Here is a 24,434-nt window from a genome sequence, read left to right on the forward strand (position 1 = left end):
TTTTAATATATCTATAAACTAATAAAAATTAACTTGATATTCTTACATAATTATAATCAAATATATTTTATAATACATATATGTTAAAAAAAATTTAAATTATTAAATAATAAATATCAAAAACTAATATCAAAATATTAATAATAATAATATGTATTCACCTATTATATCTCTAACTAATATCACATACCTTTTAGTTATAATAATTATTTCCACACTAGGCAGGGACTCCAACAGAGCTCTTGTTTCTCGAAGATTTAGATTCGTTATACACCTACCCACTACTATTGCAAAGTACTGAATTATAAAAGCGAAGTGGCACGAATCCGCACCGTAGGTTTTCAATCGGACGATTCTCAACTCCCGACCGTTACCGCGCCACATACCCGTTGGAGCTCTCCTCAGTGAAGATCACTCCCTATTATTTTGCTCCCTTTGCTCTGCTTTCACCCTCCACTTCTCTTTCACCCGTTGCGCAGCCAGATTTCTCAATTTCTGCGGGATTTCTGAGGTGGGTTTCAAACTGGTCTTCTCAATTTGCTGAATGCAGAGATTTAATTGACAGGTTCTCCTTCTTCCCCCTCCTTGTTGCACAAAATTCAGAGCTTTATCTGGATTTAGCTCAACTTATGTGCTCGTTTTATGGCTATAATCGGATTCGCGTGCTTCGTTTTTTGTACTGTAGTCCGCAGGGAGGGGAGGTAAATGCTTATACGAACATGGCGAGGCAGACAAATAACCGCAGAGCACTGGGAGATATTGGGAACCTAGTCGGTGCCCTTTCTACCAGATGTACTGTTAGTAAAGGAAGAGTACTAGCGGCGGCAGCTGCAGGAGAGTACGTGATTCTCCACCTTTGCTACATGAACCCTTAAATTTTCTAAGAGTTCCCTATTTATATAACAAAATGTTTTATTCATTCTATGCGTTCCAGGAATAACATTGTAGCTGTTAAGAATTTTGTTCAAGTGGATCGTCCTGTAACTAGGTGAGAAACGGATCTTACCTACGAATCAAGTTCTTCTAAAGCATGGGCTTGGCAGCTCAAGGCTATGAAATCATTTAGGTTTTACAATTGATTTAAGGTGTTTCATTCTTACATTTCCAGGAGCTTTGGTGCCACTTTGGCAAAAAATGGGATCTTGACACAGGTTCGTCATACTTTCTTAAATATAAATTGTTTGTTATTTTACAATTCGCCTACTGTAACTGCTATTTGTACAATTCTTCCGTTTACCCAAATTAGTTTTTGCTCTGTTGGCCATACGGCTGAACTCAATGCTATAGAAAACCTCGTGTCTAAAATATATGTAACAGAGGAAAACCTTGAGAATCATGTTCACTTGTGTATTATCTAGGCACCAGCTCTGGATTTTGAGGAACATATGAAATGGGGAGCAAAGCAGAGGAGAACAAGGGAGAGAAATCATATCAAGACCAATGTGGAGAATTCGGCAGTGCCTTTGGCGGAGAAAGCACTGGAATCCCCCCATGAGGTCATCAGTCGGTCTCGAGTAGCATTGCTGAAGAATGACACTGAATCGATGATAATAGATTTAACAGAGGAGAATGAGGTATGTTGACGGAATGAATATTGTGCTTAAAAATGCATCTTCATCAGAATAATTGTTTCAGTAGATGAGAGACAACCATGAGATTTCCTTAATCTATAACCTAGGATATGATTTTGTGGCAGGATGATGATGATGAATGTTGTGAAATGGAAACAGAGGAGGCAGAGGATCAAGTGCCTAATATTGATGAGGCAGACATGGACAATCCATTGGCTGTGGCAGATTATGTCCAAGACATTTATAGCTTCTACCATGAAAGAGAGGTGAATTTCTGCTCTTCTTCTCTGTGTTATATTTTCTATAGATAGATAGATAGATAGATAGATGAATTTTTAACATCTACGAGGCTAAACATAGTCTATGGGACTGCCTTCGCACAAAATCAACTTTAGTAATTAGGTTCTTTATTTGTGCAAGCTGATGATGAGCCCACCTAAGTGCTCAATGTTCTTCTTGCTGAATAAGTTGTACCAAGAGCTGTCAGATATAATATCTGCAAATTTGACCCTGATGTCCTATATGTAAATTTCACCTTCCCCTATGTAAATTCCACCTTCCCAAAATTGTAAAATGTGTAAACTCTCTTTCCAGGACTCTTGTGACCTCTTCCATCATCCCATCTCACATTTTATATAGCTTATATTATAGTTGTACCAGGCCTGGCCCCTTCACTTTTTTAAGCTATTTGGGTGGAGAAGAGACTCTGTCAACAGAACAACGAAGCCCTAGCCCTTGGTTTTGTTGCTACAAAGGGTTTTACTTTGTAATATTCTGGATTGGTATCTAGTTGCAAGTAATTACTAATAGTTGAAACACATAACAGATCATTAGCTGTGTTCCTCCAGACTACATGTCTCTCCAATCAGACATAAATGAGAAAATGCGAGCAATTTTGGTAGATTGGCTTATTGAGGTATTTCCTTTCCCTCACTCTCCAAGTTATGGAATGCATTTTAATCATTTCCAAAGACAAGTGAGTATTCAATGCCATGTATCCTCTCTTACTGTGTAGGTCCACTTGAAATTTGGTCTCATGCATGAGACTCTGTTCTTAGCGATCAATCTCTTTGATAGATATATTTCCTATCAAAGTGTAGTAAGAAAATCGTTGCAGCTTGTTGGGGTAACTTGTATGCTTTTGGCATCCAAATATGAAGAAATATATGCTCCTATTGTTGAAGATTTTATCCTTGTTTCTGATAATGCGTACAGAAAATCTGAAATTCTACAAATGGTGAGTACAACATGCGTCTTTTTTTTGACTTAAGCTGCGAGAAAGAAGCAAAGGATACTTCGCTGATGTTTCGTTTGATTTAGCTTACAGTGATTATAAATTGCTGAGTGCAGGAGAAATCTATACTAAATACATTGCAATTCAATATTACTGTTCCGACTCCTTACGTCTTCGTGAAGAGATTTATTAAGGCAGCTGGAGCTGAGAAGAATGTAAGTCCCATGATCTTAACAAGGGTTTTTTAATGCATAGTTTCTTGTCCAATGCAAGTGTTCTGACCGAAGTTTCGTGGTGTTGTTATAGTTGGAAATGGTGTCATTGTTTCTCATGGAACTGTGCCAGGTGGAATACGTTATGTTGAAATATCCGCCATCAATGGTAGCAGCTGCAGCTGTATACACTGGCCTCTGCATCCTCAGAAGGGCTCCTTCTTGGAGCAGGACAATGGAGTGCCATACTACCTACACTGAGGAACAATTAATGTGAATAGAAAAACTCTCCCCTGCCTGTTTCTCTATATTTTTGCTTCTCTATACGTTGCTGGCTCTCATTGTTCACTATTATCATCTTACTTGCTATGCAGAGAATGTGCCAAATTGATGACTGGATTCCATGAGAATGCAGGGAAAGGCAAGCTCACATCTGTTCACAACAAATACTCCTCCCCCAAATACAGCTGTGCGGCAAAGCTAGAACCTGCTCATTTCATAGGACAAAATCGCTTGTAGCACGGGGCTACTATTATTATCCAAATTTCGACTAACCGAAATCTCCATATATATGTTTTTGAGTTCTTTTATTCTTTTATCATTTTTTATTAGAAAAGCCTATGTTGGTGATAGGTAGGGTTGAAATTCTATTGATTCACTACATAGGCAACTAGTGGTGTATTCTGAATTTCATTAAAAATTTATCTATGGGAAGAGGGAAGGCTGTTCTATAGGTTATATTTCGTCTCATTGACGTTAAATTTTTATCTATCTAATCTATCTTTTGTATTGGTTAAGGGGAAAAATAAACCTAGGAACATTACCAATTCATTCTTTTCTAGCTCTCCTTACCATCTTTCTTCATAAAGCATCCAAGGGAACAAATCACTTGTGTGCCTTCCCTTGGCGTATGTAAAAGTCAACATTAACTCTATTCATTTGTTGATTTTGATTGTCTTCAATCAAGAATAAGATGAGTCATGTATGTGCATTTGGGTATGAGCTTCAAAAAGACCATAATTACATCTTCTAGCAATATATCGACTTAATTCGTAGGAAAAATAGTTCTTACTTGTCAATTGATGAAAATAACAAGCTATATAATGAAAAATGAATAAGGATGAAGGTTTTACATGAGATTTGTAAGAAAAGTGAGTATAACCTTTGAGGGGATGTTGTGATGAAGGGTGCTTAAGTAGTAGGATACTAGGATGGGAGAATGTTTTATAGAACAGTATTGCACTGAAATAAATATATGACGAGGCACTATATAATGTAAAATATTTTGGTGGCAATTTTTTAATAATATGTGCATATATATAATTGATTGGAAGCATAAATGAGTGTTATGATGCTAATTAGTAAATCAATATTCCTTTGTTATACAGTAAAACATTGTGTCTAATATTAATTAGATTTGTCATTCTTATTACTATTGAATCAACTAAATATTAGAATTCGTCAAGGTTAACTTAAATTTATTTTGCTATGTTCTGTAGTTAAGTGTAGTTTGACATCTATGACTCAAAATGATATAGAATGTTTGACATCTATGACTAGATATATGATGTAGATTTTTTGTTAATTGGCTTGTTTAATAGTATGTGTGCCCTATATAATTGATTGGAAGTGTAATTGAGTGTTATGATGCTAATTAGTAAATCAATATTCCTCTGTTATATAGTAAAACATTGTGTCTAATATTAATTAGATTTGTCATTCTTATTACTATTGAATCAACTAAATATTAGAATTCATCAAGGTTAACTTAAATTTATTTTGCTATGTCGTGTAGTTAAGTGTAGTTTGACATCTATGACTCAAAATGATATAGAATGTTTGACATCTATGACTAGATATATGATGTAGATTTTTTGTTAATTGGCTTGTTTAATAGTATGTGTGCACTATAATTGATTGGAACCATAATTCATTAATGCAAGGCTAATTAGTAAATTAGTACTTCTCTTTTAGAGTAAATCATTATATGTTTAATGTTAAATTAAATTGACTATTCTTATGACTTTAACTAATTCTAATTAGTAAAATATTTTGGTGGCAGTTTTTTAATAATATGTGCATATATATAATTGATTGGAAGCATAAATGAGTGTTATGATGCTAATTAGTAAATCAATATTCCTTTGTTATACAGTAAAACATTGTGTCTAATATTAATTAGATTTGTCATTCTTATTACTATTGAATCAACTAAATATTAGAATTCGTCAAGGTTAACTTAAATTTATTTTGCTATGTTCTGTAGTTAAGTGTAGTTTGACATCTATGACTCAAAATGATATAGAATGTTTGACATCTATGACTAGATATATGATGTAGATTTTTTGTTAATTGGCTTCTTTAATAGTATGTGTGCCCTATATAATTGATTGGAAGTGTAATTGAGTGTTATGATGCTAATTAGTAAATCAATATTCCTCTGTTATATAGTAAAACATTGTGTCTAATATTAATTAGATTTGTCATTCTTATTACTATTGAATCAACTAAATATTAGAATTCATCAAGGTTAACTTAAATTTATTTTTCTATGTCATGTAGTTAAGTGTAGTTTGACATCTCTGACTCAAAATGATATAGAATGTTTGACATCTATGACTAGATATATGATGTAGATTTTTTGTTAATTGGCTTATTTAATAGTATGTGTGCACTATAATTGATTGGAACCATAATTCATTAATGCAAGGCTAATTAGTAAATTAGTACTTCTCTTTTAGAGTAAATCATTATATGTTTAATATTAAATTAAATTGACTATTCTTATGACTTTAACTAATTCTTAAAATTCTCCAATGTTAGCTTCCATTTATTTTGATTGTGTTGTGCAATTGAATGTAGTTTGACATCAATAAATAAAATAGAATACATAAAGACATTATATATTAGCATTAAAATCTTCTTGCCTAAGTGCCATGTTCCCTTCTTGAAATAGGATTAGATAATTTTAAAAAAAGATAGGATATAAAAGAATAAAATAAAAAAATTATGAAAATTTAGTTAGTCAAATGTTCAAAAGACATGAAATGGAAAAGTTATGTCTCCCTCCAAGAAGGATTAAGGGATAGAAAGGCAAGAAAATAGAATCCATAAAAAATATTATACATTACCATTAATTTTTTAATGCCTAAGTGTCATGTCTCCTTGAAATAAGATTAAACAATGAATTAATATATAATATGAAAGATTTATAATAATAATAATAAATGAAAATCTAGTTAGTCAATGGTCACAATTGATTGCAAGCATAATTCATTAATTTAAGGCTAATTAGTAAATTATTACTTCTCATTTAGAGTAAATCATTATACAATACATCAAAAAAAAATTGGAATTTGATAGTGTCGGATTTTTTAGCATCAACGTTTCAAATCACACACAATGATCCACTTAATCTCTCTATTCTCTTGCCTTCTTCATCCTGATGATGGATCACTGTGTGTGATGCGAAATGTTGATGCTAAAAAATTCAACACAATCAAATTCAAGAAAAATTTTGATGTATTGCTAATGGATTGTGGAAATCAAATGACATTAAATCATTATACATTTAATATTCAATTAGGTTGACTATTCTTATTACTTTAACATCCATTTATTAGAATTCTTAAAATTCTCCAATGTTAGCTTCCAATTATTTTGATTATGTTGTGTAATTAAATGTAGTTTGACATCAATGACTCAATAAAAAAATAGAATACATATAGACATTGTATATTAACATTAAAATTGGTTTGCCTAATTGTCATGTTCCCTTCTTGAAATAGGATTAGATAATATAAATATAAACATAAATATAAATATAAAAGAATAATATTTAAAAATAATAAAAATTTAGTTAGTCATATAGTCAAAAAGACATGAGGCAGCATTAACGAGAGATGAGAGAACTTCATTTGAGGGGGAAATGGAGAAGAAAATATAATGCATAAAAATATTATACATTAGAATTAAATTTCTTTTGTCTATGTATCATGTCTCCTTAAAATAAGATTAAACAACGAATATATATAAATATCAAAGATTTAAAAAAAATAAAAATAAAATCTAGTTAGTCAAATGGTCAAAAGGCATGAAATGAAAAAGTTGTCTCCCTCAAACATGGGACATTAAAGGGAGAGAAGCAAACTTCATTTGAGGCAGAAACTGAAAAAGGAGAAGCATAAGGATTAAGGGAAAGAAAGGGATGAAAATAAGGAAGTGGCTATTTTCCAAGGCTGTAACATAAAATTATTATATATTAGTGTTAAGTTATTTTTTCCTAGATGTCATGACCCCTTCTTGAAATAGGATTAAACTAGCAGTCGACAAGAATGCAAGACATTATTGTTATTAATCTACAAGAGTATATAGCAATTATATAATATTTTATATTTTAGGATACATTATATATTTTATATGTTCACTTCAAAAATATGTTAAATGCAATAGATTTCCTTTGAAAATAAATAAAAATAAAAATAACCACCTATATAATAGTTAATACGATCAAAATATATGTTTTTAATTCAAGAAATTAGAATTAAATTTTGGATTGAAATTAGAGTTTTCATTTGCATTAGTTTTAGCATAAGTTTTATCCTTAAAATTAGATTATTATTTACAATAGAGCAAAGGTTGTAGTGGGGCTTCTATAGGGGAATCAAGAATTAAAGCCTTATTAAGGCTTTAATTTTTATAATATATAGTTTGTTTATTAATTATTAAATTAAAATCTCAAGAACTCTCTCTCTCTCTCTCTCTCTCTCTCTCTCTCTCTCTCTCTCTCTCTCAGCCTAAACTATCCTCTTTCTGTATTTACATCATTTCTCCCCACTCCCCCTTCTACCTTTCTTCCATCTTCCTTCCCCTCTAGCCACTACTTCCCCCTAAATACCTTATATATTTTTACATCATGTCTCTTACTCACTCCCACACTTTTCTCTTTCTAAAACATATACATACATATCTCCCCCATAATTACTTTATTTCCCTCTCTCTCCACCCTTCTCTTAGCATCACTTCTCCTATTTTAAACCCCCCTCCCCCTCGCCCCACCACTCCCCCTCTCTCCTCCCCCCTACTTATCATTATTATCCTCTATTCCTTCCTTCATTACCATGTCCATCTATCCTAGGTCCTAATTATTATATTGCCCCATTTCTCTTCTCTTCCCTCTACCCTTCCTTCTTTCTCTTATATCCCTCCCCCTCTCACCATTTGTTCCGTCTGATTACCATATAGCCCTAGCTCATGTCTCTCACACTCTAAGCCCTCTTCTCTCTCTTTCTCCCCCAAATGCCTCACATGCTAATTACTCTATTACAAACTATCCCCTCCCTCCTCTCATGTTCTCTTCCACTATTCCCCCCATGCGCCCCCCCCCCCCCCCCCCCCCCCACCCCCCTCTCTCTCTCTCTCTCTCTCTCTCTCTGATGCCTAATTATTCTCTTTCTCTCCACCTCATCTCTCCCCCCTTCGACATTGTCTCTTTCTACCTCATACCTTCTCCAGTTTCTTGCTTTCTTCTATTCTACCCATATTTACCATATCTTCTCCTTTATTACCTTTTATCTTTACATTATCTCTCTCTCCCTCCCCCCCCCCCCCCTCTGTAATCTCTTTAAGTCTCTCCCCTCCCTCCTCTCACAATATCTTCCCTCTATTTACCCTCCATATCTACCCCATATCTCTCACTAATGTATCTTTATCTCTCACTAATGTATCTTTATCTCTCACAATCTCTCTTGAACATGTCTCTCACCATATTCCCTCTTACCTCACCCTCTTTCACTCATTTCCCCTCCATCATATCTTTTTATCTCTCAAATTCTTTTTGTATGTCTACCTCATGTTCCTTTTGCCCCCTCTATCATGTCCTCTCTTAGTATTACTACCTACTCTATCTATATCATGTATATTTATCGCTCACTCTCTCTCATAGTGTTTACTTCATGTCTCACCTTCATCCCCTTGTTGCACACTCTGTAAATTTATTTATAAAGCTTGTAGAACACTTTCTTCTAACTTTCAAAGTTGTTATTTTAGAACATTCTTTTAATTTTAGTTTTATAGGTTGAACTATATTAGTTTAAGATTTTCTCAAATTTATAAATTTCAAGCTTATTTTAAAATTTGATATAATATCTAAGATTTTGTTCTAATTTTTTAAATCAATTATAGTTTCCTTTTTTTTTATAATCTCAACTTTATTATTTAATTACTTTATCAAAATTTAGTTATACCAACCATCTTTAACTTTATATAATTAGAAATTAGTTCTTTGTTTAATAACCTTATTTTTACACTAGCATTTCATATTATATAATCATAATATCTAATATTTGTCACTGCAAAATGTATATTAAATTTTCTTTGCGTTTGTTTAAAATGGATATTTTTAAAATTGACATCAATTGAATTTTGTTTGATTTTAGATATCTAAATTGTTTAATTTTTACAAGTCAAGAGAATAGACCATATGCTTTAAAAAAATCCAAAAATTTCAAGAATTCTAATTCTTTTAGATACTATTATCAAGTACATAGAAAAACATATACACATTTTCTTCATATTTATACAAAAAACTTCTCCTACAAGGTGGATACAAAATTTTGAGCATGAAAACAGTAAAGATTACTTTTTTCCACTCAGATGGGGAAGCAAAACTTCATCCTAACAAAAAAAAGCAATGATTAAAATACTAAAATAAGAGAAAACCTAAAACTAAAGCAAGAAAATAAATTGACTTATTGAATCTTTGGGCAAGTGTACTTGCAATGTTTAGCCAATTTATTGTCTGACATAGGCTCACTGCCTCCTCCTTGGTACATTTTGGCAATAATTGGATTGCAGAGGCTCTTTAGCTCCTTTAATTTGTCTTCAAATTCATCCAATTCCACAAGTTGGTTCCTATCGAGCCACTCAGTCACATTGTCTTCAAATTCATTCATGTTCAATTCAAAAAATCTTTCCCTACTAATTGTGAATAGAAATCAATGCCTTCATAAAGTGAATCAATTCCAGTTGTCCTTTGTACAATTGAGGAAAGCATCCTCTTAGCTTGCTCACAAGCCATTCTATGACTCTGTAAAACCCTAGCATTTCCTTCAATATATTTTTATACCTCCTCTTTTAACTCCTGAACAAAATGATTCACCATTCTATTATCAAAATCCTCACCTTCACCTACAAGATTCATATTCCTTCTACAAAGGATTCTTTCTATTTGGGCACTATTTATGTTGTTGATTCATTTCATAGTTGTCATGCCTTTGCACCTCATGCACCAATTGTTGGGGAAGGCCAACTCTACAACCCTTGGAATAATAGGTATGCTATCACTTTGAACAATCATGTCACATGATGTTTTTGGGTCAAAATATTGATCATCAAATTGTCAAATTTTTTAGCATTATGGCTAGTTCTAGCTAATGCCAATGTTCCCAGATTTAACCTCAAAAATCCCCTCCATAGTATTTAGGAGTGATAGATCGAAGGTTTGTTGTTTGAGATCAAAGATCAAAATATTGTTCTCTCCAATAGAGGATCCTCAAGAATGGCCGCAATGATCAATTTATTAATAATTTTCTTCACAATCAGCCTCAAAATTACTCATACATTGTGACAGCTTATCACTACAAGTCATTAAAGTAGGTTGGAACAGCAATAACATCATTTTTAACAGTTTTCCCCAAATTAGCCTCAACGATATCCTCCATCTTGAGGAGCACTATGGATGAAATCTCCTCTATAGCAAGTTGCTTCTTCTCACCTTCAAACTGACTTTGATCTTTGACTTCTTAGTAGGTCCTGCAACAATCTTGAAAGGACACATACCCAATGAGCAGGTTGTTTGTATAGTATTCACGAATTGATTCTTGTTTTGTAAATGCATCTGATAAAGAAATAAATTGAAACATGCAACATATAGCAATATGTAATTGATCCACCTCTATTTTTCATCTTCTTTTAATTCTATTTTTCACCCCACATCATAAGATAGGTAAATGGCTGTTTTTTTTATTTAAAGATGCTACTTGTTTACATTGAAGATTATTATCACCATAGAAAGCCTCTCGGCTTAATTATATAAACATAAATTTAAAAATTTTAAAAAATCTTTTAAAATTAGTAAGTAAAATGATCAAAAGGCATGAAAAGGAATAGGTGTGTCTCCCTCAAATAATGAGGCATTAAAGGGAAAGAAGAGAACTTTATTTTTAAGAAAAATAGAGAAAAGGAGAAGCATATAGTATGTATTATAATATATATGTGTGTATATAGATATGTATATATGTGTATATGTACATATGTGTGTGTGTGTATGTGTATATATGTATATGTATATGTATATGTATATGTATATGTATATGTATATGTATATGTATATGTATATGTATATGTATATGTATGTATACATAAGAGTATTTATCTAAATGATGATTTACCATCAACAATTAATCTCATAATCAAATCAATTTAATTGAATCTACAAACTTAAGACTCCCTCTTAGCTAGGGAGGATAGTTATAGAACACATTATGGTCTCAAGTATATGAAGAGATATCATCTTGAGCAATATAACATTCCTAGAATGGCATATTTAAGGATGTCAACATATATTCCTCAACTTAGATGTTATCTCTCAATATAATCTAAAGTATGATTCAACAGGAAATATTCATCATACTTACATTATTTTGGTATGTGTAGTGTCATCAAATCCTTGATGCCTACCAAAAGAATATGTTATATCCTAGTAGGATATGAGTTATCTAGTTTGTGGCACTTCGAAAAAATAACTTAATGTAGTCTATCAGATAACAAGAAATTACAATGACATGGTCTCTATCATGACAAGTATCATGATCTCTAACAGTCTAGAACAACAATTTAATGAAGCATGATCATGATGTGTTAGTTATCATAACTTCTGACACTCTGGGGCAACAAATTAATGAAGTATGTCATGACAACAAATCAAACTATTGATAAGATCGCCACCTTACAATAGCTACCTTCTAGGTATATATATCAACGAAAGATCATCACCTTTCATGACATAATCCACATATGAAAAATGGTAACCACCATGAACCATAATCACACTTCAAAATTCTCCCTCTAAACAATGATTCTGGGAAGTCAAGTGCTCTAGTTTCTCCCTTAGAGCTCTCTTCACCTAAGGATGCTTGTTGAACTCCTTTTGTAACTGATATCAATATTCTTTCTTTCGAGCGATAATTCATTATTTCCTCATGATGTACATATGGGTAGGCCCATCAAAATCATGCATTCATGCACATGTACTTTTAGACTCCCTCAAGGTATCAATCTTCTAAGCTCCTATGTTGCCTTTGAAGAAGTGTTAGGATCCTTCTTAATGGAAGAATACTCATAATCTCAATCATCAAGAATATTCAATTTCAAGAACCTCATTGATCATCATATGACTAATGAATTATAGACCATAGCTTCTTTTGAGATACTATCATAAGGTTGAGTCTACACAATATTTGGTAGCATGAGTAAAGTACCATCCTTCTTTTCTTGCAAGATCATCTTTAGATACAAAGAAAAAGATCAAGGAAAATAGCTCATGTAGTACATATAGAAATACAAATAAGACAGAGACTATAATGAGTAAATAAATGTAATAAATAAAAATACTTATACATCAAGATTCTTGATACTAATTTCTCCAATAAAGATCCATATGCATCAAATCAAAAAATGCCTCCAATAGGAATGAAACATTGGGTTAAGTTAATTATTCTCCCCCCTCCCTCCCACAATGTAAAATTCCCAATTATTTTATTTTTATAGATTTTTCAATAAATATGAAGTCTAATGAGAGACAATCATCCATAATGATATCTACCTCTATTGTTGTTATTAACTTCATCTTTTTTCTTCCTAAGTATTAATCTTCTTTCTAGTTTGGTCCTTTCATCCAATGAAGATCGAAACATTCATTAAACTTATTAATAGAGGCAAATGAGTATTGATATTTCTCTAAACCCATCTAGTGTATACCAATATTTTGATTTAGAGTGTCCATGACTATATTACTCATACTCATAGATTTGGTCATCAAGTGGACATCAATGATGTTTCAAATTCTTTGTTCACCATAACTATATGATTTGGTTAGTTTGGCCATTCTAATTGTAATTATTGATATCCATCATATGAAAAATTCATGATACTAGAGCTTTGGTTAACATTGACATAAGTTTCTTGTCCTCGATCCTTACATCATTGATAATAATCATAAACTCGTATTTGTCGTGATGAAACATACGTCAAATATCAAACAAGGAGAATAGACAAAATAATTTGATGATACAACTATATATGTGTCACAGCTAGTTATGTCTACAATTAAAACCTTATAAGGAACAATATCATTCAAAAATTAATATGCCCCCCGACAGTGAAAGGGTCTGAAAGGAGAAAGTATGTTGCCACTTATTTAGTTAGAATTTCCTTGCCATCAAAATCAGGCATATGGAGATGATCTCTATAATCTTCTTCTTTCTTTATTTGAACTCTGAATTGTCATTGAGTGGAGTAGAGCAATCTGTCATACCAACAAAGTGATTGTTGTTACTGATCTATCATAATGCAAAAGTTATATATATTATAGTGGTTTGAAAGTATTTGTTGTCTCTAATATCTTTGGTATGATTGATAATAGTTTATAAAGACCTTGGATATAGAATAGCAATTATGAATAGCTTCTTATTACTTAGATGTATGTTTCTATTTCTAATTCTATTATTTGAACTCACATTATTGAAACTTTTATTTTTTAGTAGATTACTATCACTTAGGTCTGTAGAGAATATAAAATAGTTATGTCAGAGTTCAATTGGATGGTTGATAACTTATTTGATGATCTCTTCATCAATGATTGAGTGGATATCTTTGGCTTGTATTATTTGCATAGTCTTTTTGTATGATCAATGTCATTTCAATATTAATCAGTAGTTTTGGTTGTACTCTATTGATTTGATATTTTTAATGAGTTTCCCAGCATGTCAATGATGTAACTTTCATTCTTAGGCATTTTTTTTAACTCCACCAATCAAAGTTTGAGTATGTAATGAATGCAAAATAGATAGGATTCCCTAGCAGTCTGAACTTCACATCAGTAGTTGTGTTGGGTGTGCTTCCAAGATTTGTTGGTGATAGCATTTTGTTACAAAAAGGATTGGGTGGAAGCGCAAACTTGTGTCACCTTTGGTGATACCAAAAGGTATTTTGGCTAGAACAATTCCAACTGGAATAGTTCCATCTGTACATATGTGGCGGTTTCTCGCGGCCATGTGTCGTGTACCATTTTGGCTGGAACAGTTACGGTTGAAACTATTAACCCTGTGGTTTTATAAAAGGGTCAAAAAACCCTTTGCAATTATCATTTTGACTGTCATGGCTCTTAAGTTCTTGGAGAGCGGTCTAGGTAAACCTATTTTATGAGTGAAATATTTAGAATTATTATTTTTTTAATATATTTAAATTGTTTTAATTAATTAATTTGTTAGAAATTAAATTGTTTCAAATTGTTTTAGAATGGTACTTCAATTAATTTGTTAGTAAATTATTTAAAACATAACCAAGAATATAGTCAAACACTAGGTAAAAATGTAGAAAAACATTAGTTAAAGTGTAGAAAAACATTATGTAAAAATATAGAAAAACATTAGGTAAAAATGTAAAAAGAATTAGTTTAAAAATGTAGAAAAAAATTAAGTAAAAATGTAGAAAAACATTAGTTAAAAATGTACAAACTTGTGTGACATTAAGATCACTTATGATACATTTTTAGGTACGTTATCCATACATGTGTGTCTTAAGGGGACGTAGGAGTCCTAATAGGTCATAATATTTTTTATAGGTTCTAATAAGTCTTAATATGTATTCTTAGGAATAATAGGTCTTATTAGGTAATAATGATTCTTACATTACCAAATGACACATAAGGACCTCTTATGATACATTTGTAGGTATTTTTACCCGTATATATGCTAAGGGGACCTAGGGAGTCCTACTAGGTCATTATGTCTGTTATAGGTTCTAATAGGTATTGATATGTTTACTAGCACATAATAGGTATTGTTAGGTAATATGAGTCTTACATTACCAAACAACACATTAAGATCACTTATGATACATTTTTAGGTACGTTATCCATACACATGTGTGTCTTAAGGGGACATAGGAGTCCTAATAGGTCATAATATTTTTTACAGGTTCTAATAAGTATTAATATGTATTATTAGGATATAATAGGTCTTTTTAGGTAATAATGATTCTTACATTACCAAATGACACATAAGGAACTCTTATGATACATTTGTAGGTATTTTTACCCATATATATGTTAAGGGGACCTAGGGAGTCCTACTAGGTCATTATGTCTATTATAGGTTCTTATAGGTATTGATATTTTTACTAGTACATAATAGGTAGTTTTAGGTAATAATGAGTCGTACATTACCAAACAACACATTAAGATAACTTATGATACATTTTTAAGTACGTTATCCATACATGTGTGTCTTAAGGTGACATAGGAGTCCTAATATGTAATAATATTTTTTATAGGTTCTAATAAGTCTTAATATGTATTATTAGGATATAATAGGTCTTATTAGGTAATAATGATTCTTAAATTACCATATGACATATAAGGACCTCTTATGATACATTTGTAGGTATTTTTATCCATATATATGTTAAGGGGACCTAGGGAGTCCTACTAATAATGAGTCTTACATCACCAAACAACACATTAAGATCACTTATGATACATTTTTAGGTACATTATCCATACATGGGTGTCTTAAGGGGACATAGGAGTCCTAATAGGTCATAATATTTTTTATAGGTTCTAATAAGTCTTAATATGTATTATTAGGATATATTAGGTCTTATTAGGTAATAATGATTCTTACATTACCATATGACACATAAGGACCTCTTATGATACATTTGTAGGTATTTATATCCATATATATGTTAAGGGGACCTAGGGAGTCCTACTAGGTCATTATGTTTGTTATAGGTTCTAATAGGTATTGATATGTTTACTAGCACATAATAGGTATTGTTAGGTAATAATGAGTCTTACATTACCAAACAACACATCAAGATTACTTATGATACATTTTTAGGTACATTATCCATACATGTGTGTCTTAAGGGGACATAGGAGTCCTAACAGGTCATAATATTTTTTATAGGTTCTAATAAGTCTTAATATGTATTATTAGGATATAATAAGTCTTATTAGGTAATAATGATTCTTACATTACCATATGACACATAAGGACCTCTTATGATACATTTGTAGGTATTTTTATCCATATATATAATTAAGGGGGCCTAGGGAGTCCTACTAGGTCATTATTTTTGTTATAGGTTCTAATAGATATTAATATGTTTACTAGCACATAATAGGTATTTTTAGGTAATAATGAGTCGTACATTACCAAACAACACATTAAGATCACTTATGATACATTTTTAGGTACGTTATCCATACATGTGTGTCTTAAGGGGACATAGGAGTTCTAATAGGTCATAATATTTTTTATAGGTTCTAATAAGTCTTAATATACACAAAATTATAATTCAATATGATGCAAATCATAAAGACTTAGTTTTAAATTCACAAGTTCACAACCATGGCAATGGGAATACCCATTTGACCTCTACGTACAAAAAAAAATTAAAAAAATATTGATTCTTTAGATAGTAAATAAATATTAGTACAAAAATATGATAAAATAAAAAACCATGTAAATAGATTCATACAATATATTGACATCAATCATATTAATTAGACTGAACTATAAATTAAATTGCACTAATTTCACAAATATGAAAATAAATATATCTATTAATTTATTATTTTAGTTTAGTAACTTTTCTATCCCTATGTCCTAACTCTCATCTACACTCCCCATAATAATCAAAGCATTTACATCAAAATCTAGAATTTAGTCAAGAATTTTATTTTTTTATTGCATATACATGTGTACACATAGTTATAATTTAATCAAGAAATTTTATTTTTTTTATCGCATATATGTATGTACATGTAAGAATATTTATTTTTCACATTTGCATGAGCACGTTACAATACATTAGATATGGTCTCTAAGATAATTTGTTTAAAAATACATACATGTTACATGATTGAATAACACCATACATTTATTGTTGTGTATTTATATGTACGTGTGTTTCAAATTAAATTTTACTTTTAATTATTTTAATTTATACATTTGTATGTTTATATTTGTATATATATGCATGTGCAGATCTCTAGATATTCATCAGTCTTGTAGCTTCACATTCATATCCTCGTATTTATATACATATATACATTATGGCATCTGGTTCTGGGGATCTTGGTCCTACATCCTCAGGGGATGCTAGTGTCCACAAAGGGGGTCAGAGTGCTAAGTCTGGTATAGCACGCAGATTGACCTCCTCCACTCAGGATAGAGAGTAGTTATTTAGAGATATAGTTGTGAGATTATCTCATGCTATAGAGGTTTTGGAAATCTCGCTTTCCTCTTCTACCACCCTCCCTAATAGGGAGAAGATCATTACGATGCGAGAGGAGTTTTTTCATACGATTCAGACCATTGAATCATACAAACCTTTTGATGATATGAGCATTGAGACATTTTATTCTTCTCTATCTCAAAGTGTCACTGGCATTGTGAAGTACACATAGATTGACACTGAGGTTTCCACCACCATGGTGAAAACCATGTTTCCATTTTATAGAGATCATCACAAAGTTAGAGGCTACTTTGTGACAAAGTGTACTGATTAGCTCATTGCACCATTCATGTATCCTCGATGGTTGGCCACTCATCATAGATGGCCATAGAAGGATGAGTTCCCTCTCTATTTCTACAAACAATTGTTTGCAAAATTTCATTTACACTACGATGTTGACTACACAAATTATCTAGGGCATGTTGGGCAAGGTCTGGGGAGACTTTTAGATAGATTTAGACCTGTGGTCACTCCTACACCCATTAACAAATGGGAAATGGTGGGTCCAAACCTTTTGGTTATACCAAGAGGTCCACAGATGGTTGCTACATGCCAGAGTGTTCATGATGACACAATCAGGACACAGATTTATTCGAGCATCACCACCATCGCCACACAATTGCACAAGATTTCTTCTAATCAATGTGGTAGATATATGCTACACTCTCAAGGTACCATTCCCATAGTTGCATCATCTAGCACACCTGCTGATGATGATTATGGAGTAGTAGACATACCTTCTCCACTAGAGGTTTATGTAGTTTTAGAGGTGGATGCATTGCGGCGTTTGGCATCATATTTAGCATCTAATCTTTTAGATGCATATTGAGAATTATCTATATTCATAGAATTTCCACTTCATGACACCCCCTCTCATATTAGTCATATTTTGTTGCATATAGTAGGATCAGAGGGTTCACAGAGGTAGGAGGACATTCCTACACCTTCTTCTGCTCCTCCTGCTACATAGGCCTAGGCTATAGCACTACCCCCAGCTACTCAGGACCCTACAACACCCCCCCTACTTAGGATATCACTGCTAGACAACCTGGTCTACTTACATCCATGCTTTCAAATCAGGGCCACACTATTGACTTGGACATTGATAGTGTTTTTTCATTGCATGATTTAGATATCAGTCAGATTGGCAGAGCATTACACATTGCTACGGTAAATATCTCTATATGTTTAAATTTATTTTAATTATGGTAAATAATATGTCTATATGTTTAAATTTATATGTGTGTGTGTTTGTGTATGTGTTATAGGGTCTGAGTGATAGTATGTTACATTTTGTTGATCTACAGACACCGACAGATCCTACATGTCCTGAGTCTCAAGTATGTTACAATTTAAATATATATATTTGATTTATATACATGTCTCTTGATATAATTTGTCTGTACATAATTAAATGGTCCACTATCATTTGACACAGGGTTCAGACGCAGCTAATAGACCCTTTCAAAGATAGCCAGGATCAAGAGGGGGATGTAGTTGATTATCATCATGGCATTTTATTTTATTACACACATGTTATTTCTAGATACATGTTTATATGGACACTTTGATGTTTTATATGTTATTTCTAGATACATGTTTATATGGAAACTTTGATGTTTTATATGTTATTTCTGGATACATGTTTATATGGACACTTTGATGTTTTATATGTTATTTCCATATACATGTTTATATCATGGATCTATTTTGATGTTTTATATATGTTATTTCTAGATATTTGATACATGATATTTTTATACATTTGATATGGGTACATTATTCTCCAAATATATGTACATGTATGTTATTGATCTTTTAATCTACACATGTATCTTATTGATCTTTTAATGTCTTAATCTTTTATGTTTATGTATGTGTTATTCATGTTTCTATATATTTTATTCATCTTAATACCTTAATCTAAGTGTAATTAACTATATTTAATGACATGTCTTAAGGGGAGATCCTAAATTATACATAAGAATGTAGACTAATGTATATTTTATTTCATAGATGTATGTAAATATGTTCATGTTAAATGTAGACATGTATATTTTCAATAATCATGTTTAAATGTATATGTTATTGTTTTTAATGCCTTAAAATCTAAGTATATAATTAACTATATTTAATGACATGTCTTAAGGGGAGATCCTAAAATTAATATGTTATAAGAATGTCTAGATCAATGCATATGTAAGAATATAAGATATACATGTACATAAGAACATATAAAGACTATCACCTAAAGAATGCATGTTACAACATTTAATTAATAAAAGTTAAAACATGTATATGTTTTCAATATTCATGTTTATGTATATGTTACTATTATTGATGCCTTAATCTAAGTATAATTAACTATATTTAATGACATGTCTTAATTAACTATAATTAACAACATTTAATTAATAAAATATAACATGTAGTATGTAACATAGAATATAACATATACATTTAAGAACATAGTTAGAGAGTATGACCTAAAGAATGCATGTTACAACATTTAATTAATAAGAGTTAATAAATACAAGAACATAATGATTATATACAAACATAAAGAATGTATCATATAAGAACATATAAAGATTATATGTACATAAATACATAACAACATTAACAATCATATGTAAGAAAACATAAACAATGTACATATAAATACATACAAATACTAAAAGGTTTGTCTTAAGGAGAGGTCAGGTAAAAGGTGGTACTAAGGGGATGTTCTTATAGGTGGTCTTAAGGGAGGTCCTAAGAGATTGTCTTAAGGGGGGGTCCTAAGAGGTGGTCTTAAATGAGATATCCATGTCGAATTTAAATAAAAATAACAAAACATGTCTAATTTTGCATATCCTTGAGATAAATGATCCAATGTATAAAAATTTATAAATCAAATATCCTGTCAACATTAAATATGAAAGTATAAGAGCTATATAGACATAGTTGAACTAGAGCTCCATAATAAGTACATAGGTAAATTAGAGCTCCACAAACAATGTATTGTTAGGATCCTCTCTAGTTTTTATTATCTCTAGAATTTTTTCATGTTCTTCAATAGGCAGTTTTCGCTTTTGATTTCCACGATGTCCTCTTCTTTGTATTGCTTCAAATTGTAATTTGGTTGCTATAACATGGTTACTTTAATGTAAAACCTTTCCTCCAGGCTTGTATTCAATAAATTCAATACCACTATCAGTTACCCTTGTTTGTTGATAATAAGTTCCTTCAATAACAACTGATCCAATTGGATATGACTATTGATTAGCATCTAGAGTTCCTTCTAGCAATTTGTGTTTTGCTTTTGTACATCTTAAAAGATAATAGTCCACATTTTTTGCATTATCTGGTAAGGCTTGAACTGCAAAAATATCTCCTGCATGTATATAATAATATAGATAAATATAAATTAATTTTAAAATGATTATACATGTATATTAATTTATATATATGTATATATGCACACAAACCTACCATAACTAAATTAGAAATGCACTCATAATTAGTTGAATATACAGGATCATGAATGTCAATGTCAATGTTAGCATCTTCGAAAGGAGGCTTTCTAACTATCTCCTTCAAATCCCAATGTGAAACATATCCATTCATAATATTTTCACATGCACTCATTGGATTGTCTTTAATGTAGTCATCACAAAAACATGTTTTCTCTCTTACTTTAATTACTATAGGTTTATGGTTTCTTGTAGTCGTCACTTCATGTAAACTTCTAATACCAAGAATCATTTGACAATTGTAAGGATTAGATCGATCTATATCTGTTACAAATACAAAAAATAATTGTCATATTTCAAAATAAATATTTAATTAAAAACTCAACTTGATTTTAAAAATACATTAAAAATAAATATAACTTAGTTCACCTTTCACTTCCGAAAAGTAACACTTATTGTATTCAGTATCCCGAGTAGCAAAATGAACTTTGCACCATTCAATAATTTGATTTGAGCTCTCTATCCTATTCCCTATATGTACATTATATATATATAATTTAAAATATATTGTACTAGTATTAAACATGCACATTAAAAATGCATATATTTACCTGCAAGTTCATGTTGTCAAAGCGCACATTTTATACATGCTCATGCTTGATCATGCTCCCCTTTTCCATGTCCACTTTCAAATAAATTCCATAAAAACCTAACATTGGTTCTAGCATGTTGCATTGCTAACCAATTAAATGCTTTTGCAGATTTGAATTGTCCTATGAACTTGAAACATGATAAGTATCTACAATTATTCATGTACATGTATCAAATCGAAATAGACATGTCAAAATAAATATAAGTTAAAATAAAGTTAAATAAATGTGTAAGTTCATGTATACTAACCTGCACATCCATCAGACCAAATCCAGTGCTCTGAAACATTTATTCCTTGATTTCTGAGATCTTCAGAGAACATAGCAAAACAATGAGCCACATAACTCCTATCATGAACTCTATCATCACTAATATAGAAATGAACCTCTTTGATGATGATGCATTCATTTTCATCCAACCTTTCTATCTGATCCACCTCAAATTGTGCATGTCTATAGGTCACTTGCACAAATATTGCAACTTGTTCAGAATGATAATATTGCCCTTGAAGCTCTGTTTGAGGTGCAACTGTATAATTATCAGAAAATTTTACAACTAAAAGTATACAACCAGGTGGAAAACAATTTTTGGAATCACGAAACTGTTTAGCTTGCCATCGTGCACCATGACAATGTTGGATATGTGGATATATCAATGGACGAAACTTGGTCATGAACTCATCATAATTCAATTCACTCTCATTCAACACAATTTTTCTGGATTCATCTCCTATCTTATTTTAGTATGGCTCATATTCATATCTAATCCATGAAACTGGTGTGGATTCATTAATATTCTCAACTTGCATAATTTCAAAAAATTTGCATAAATCTCCACAATCTTCACACTGATTTTTGATGCATTGCACTTTGAATTCATCTGAATCTTCTAATTTATCACATAATATGGACCTCACAAATTGTGTTGTACTGCTAGGGATGACCAAATTAGGATCAAGTACTGCCATAACTTTTTTATATGATTTCAAGTGTAGACCAAATTCAACATGATTTCGACAACAACAAGTTTCACGCATCTTATTTATGTGTACAAAGGAAGGACGCAAACTCTCAAACATCCTCTGACATATTTTGACATTTGAAAATTCTTGTTTGAATGTTTAAAATAATTCACTTTGATTTATACCTATGAAATTTTTTGGATATTCAATTTGGCCCCTGTCTCTTGATCTTTAATTTGTATAGTATCATGCCTATTGGAATAAACATGAGAATGTGTGGTCCAAAATTCAATAACTTGTCTTTTTACATCTTCAAAAATTCTGTCTTCTCGAGGAACTCTACAAATATTCACCCAGTTATTCTCAATGTTATCATCTAGCATATTTCTCCTCTTGATGTATCTCTGAACAGTTCTTCTAGATATATGTAGTACATCAAAAATTGCATGTACCTATTTTTTATGTGTCAATTTTCTACTAGATATAGTAGTCATCAATGCTCTATGTGCATTACTCAAATCACCTCCTCGAGTTGTGTTGTCAATTTTGTTATAAGCATTTTGCAAGTTTTCAACTATTGTTTTATTAGTATTATGTGCATGGCTTTTCCTGTTATCAACACCCAACAACTCCAAAATAGGTCTGATATCTTTTCTCCTAAATAACTTGACAAATAATTATGCCTGTCCAAATATACTTTTATGCTTGAAATATTCATCCCACATGTTCTGACAATGCTTTCTGATAGTGTTATCATTTATCATATCTTTAGATGGAATTTGGTTAAAAAGTAGTTCCTCATCCAAATCCATCAAATTTTTTATGCCTTCTAATTTGTCTCTATCAGTAGAACTGCCAATTTCTTCATCTTCATTACTTTCATTTTCTTTATGAATCTCATCCTATTCAGGAATTTCAGTAGGTTGGTTTTGATTATGTTTTGTATGACCTTTCATTTTGTCATCTCTTATTCTATCATATTTCCTTGATCTTTTCCTTTTATTGCCCATTGAATACTTTAATCTATAGAAAAATAAATAAATAAATTTAGATTTCACTAAATATCAGCCAATGATTCAATATAGAATACATAAAAATAAAAGTAAGTAGATGGGAAAAAACACCTTCAAAATATTTGATCATTTGCAATCTTGATTAAATCCACAGAATAGTTGCTGAAAATTGCTTCAAAATTAGTTGTCTTCCAAAAATCCTCTTCCAATTTTCAATGTTCTATATATTTATTTATTTTTAAAAGAAAAATAAACTTTATTTTATATCAAACAATGACATTAACTACTTGCAGTGTAATCGGTCGACAGGGATTTTGGTTGAACCTGGTCTGGCCAAAAAGGTTATTGCCGAAATAGTTCTGGCTGTGATCGCCTATGTGGCAGTCACACAAGAAAAAATAAGAACTTCTATAAACATCTGACTTTGAAGGCCAATTTGACCTACTAAATTGAAATTTTTTTTTAAAACTAAAAATATACTTTTGTAGGTCTCAGAGGCATAATTATGATCATATAATTTATTTATTTATTTTGATTATGGATAATATGTTATAATTTGAAAATATTACAAGTAGGTATTTTAAGATTCAGGAAGATGTCTATTCAAGAATAAGAAAAAAATAGTAAATCGTGTTCAAAAAATATTTTTTTTTAATAGTGCACTAGAAGAGAGAGGCTTCTTCAAGAATATGTAATTTTTTTTAAAAATATATATAGATTTGATGAAAAAAGTTTGATGGGAGAAAAAACTTGT

General features: G+C 31.2%; 1 protein-coding gene across 2 annotated transcripts; it reads left to right on the forward strand.

Moving 5' to 3' along the window:
- The first annotated feature begins 378 nt into the window (after positions 1-378).
- On the forward strand, positions 379-4,016 carry LOC149557016 (G2/mitotic-specific cyclin S13-7-like). 2 transcript variants are annotated; one of them, XM_089831671.1, is made up of 11 exons: positions 379-565; positions 686-838; positions 935-988; positions 1,109-1,151; positions 1,359-1,574; positions 1,697-1,837; positions 2,398-2,487; positions 2,587-2,808; positions 2,922-3,020; positions 3,112-3,290; positions 3,392-4,016. In XM_089831671.1, the coding sequence occupies exons 2-11, from the start codon at positions 720-722 to the stop codon at positions 3,534-3,536; spliced, it is 1,308 nt and encodes a 435-aa protein (XP_089687797.1). In that variant the 5' UTR covers positions 379-565; positions 686-719; the 3' UTR covers positions 3,537-4,016. The 2 variants fall into 2 exon arrangements, with proteins under 2 accessions (XP_089687797.1, XP_089687796.1); XM_089831670.1 differs by having other exon boundaries at positions 435-565; positions 3,151-3,290; positions 3,392-3,755.
- The last annotated feature ends 20,418 nt before the right edge of the window (positions 4,017-24,434 follow it).

The sequence above is a fragment of the Cupressus sempervirens genome, chromosome 5 (assembly GCF_028749045.1).
Source record: "Cupressus sempervirens isolate cs-2001-9-10 chromosome 5, ASM2874904v1, whole genome shotgun sequence".
Lineage (NCBI taxonomy): Eukaryota > Viridiplantae > Streptophyta > Pinopsida > Cupressales > Cupressaceae > Cupressus > Cupressus sempervirens.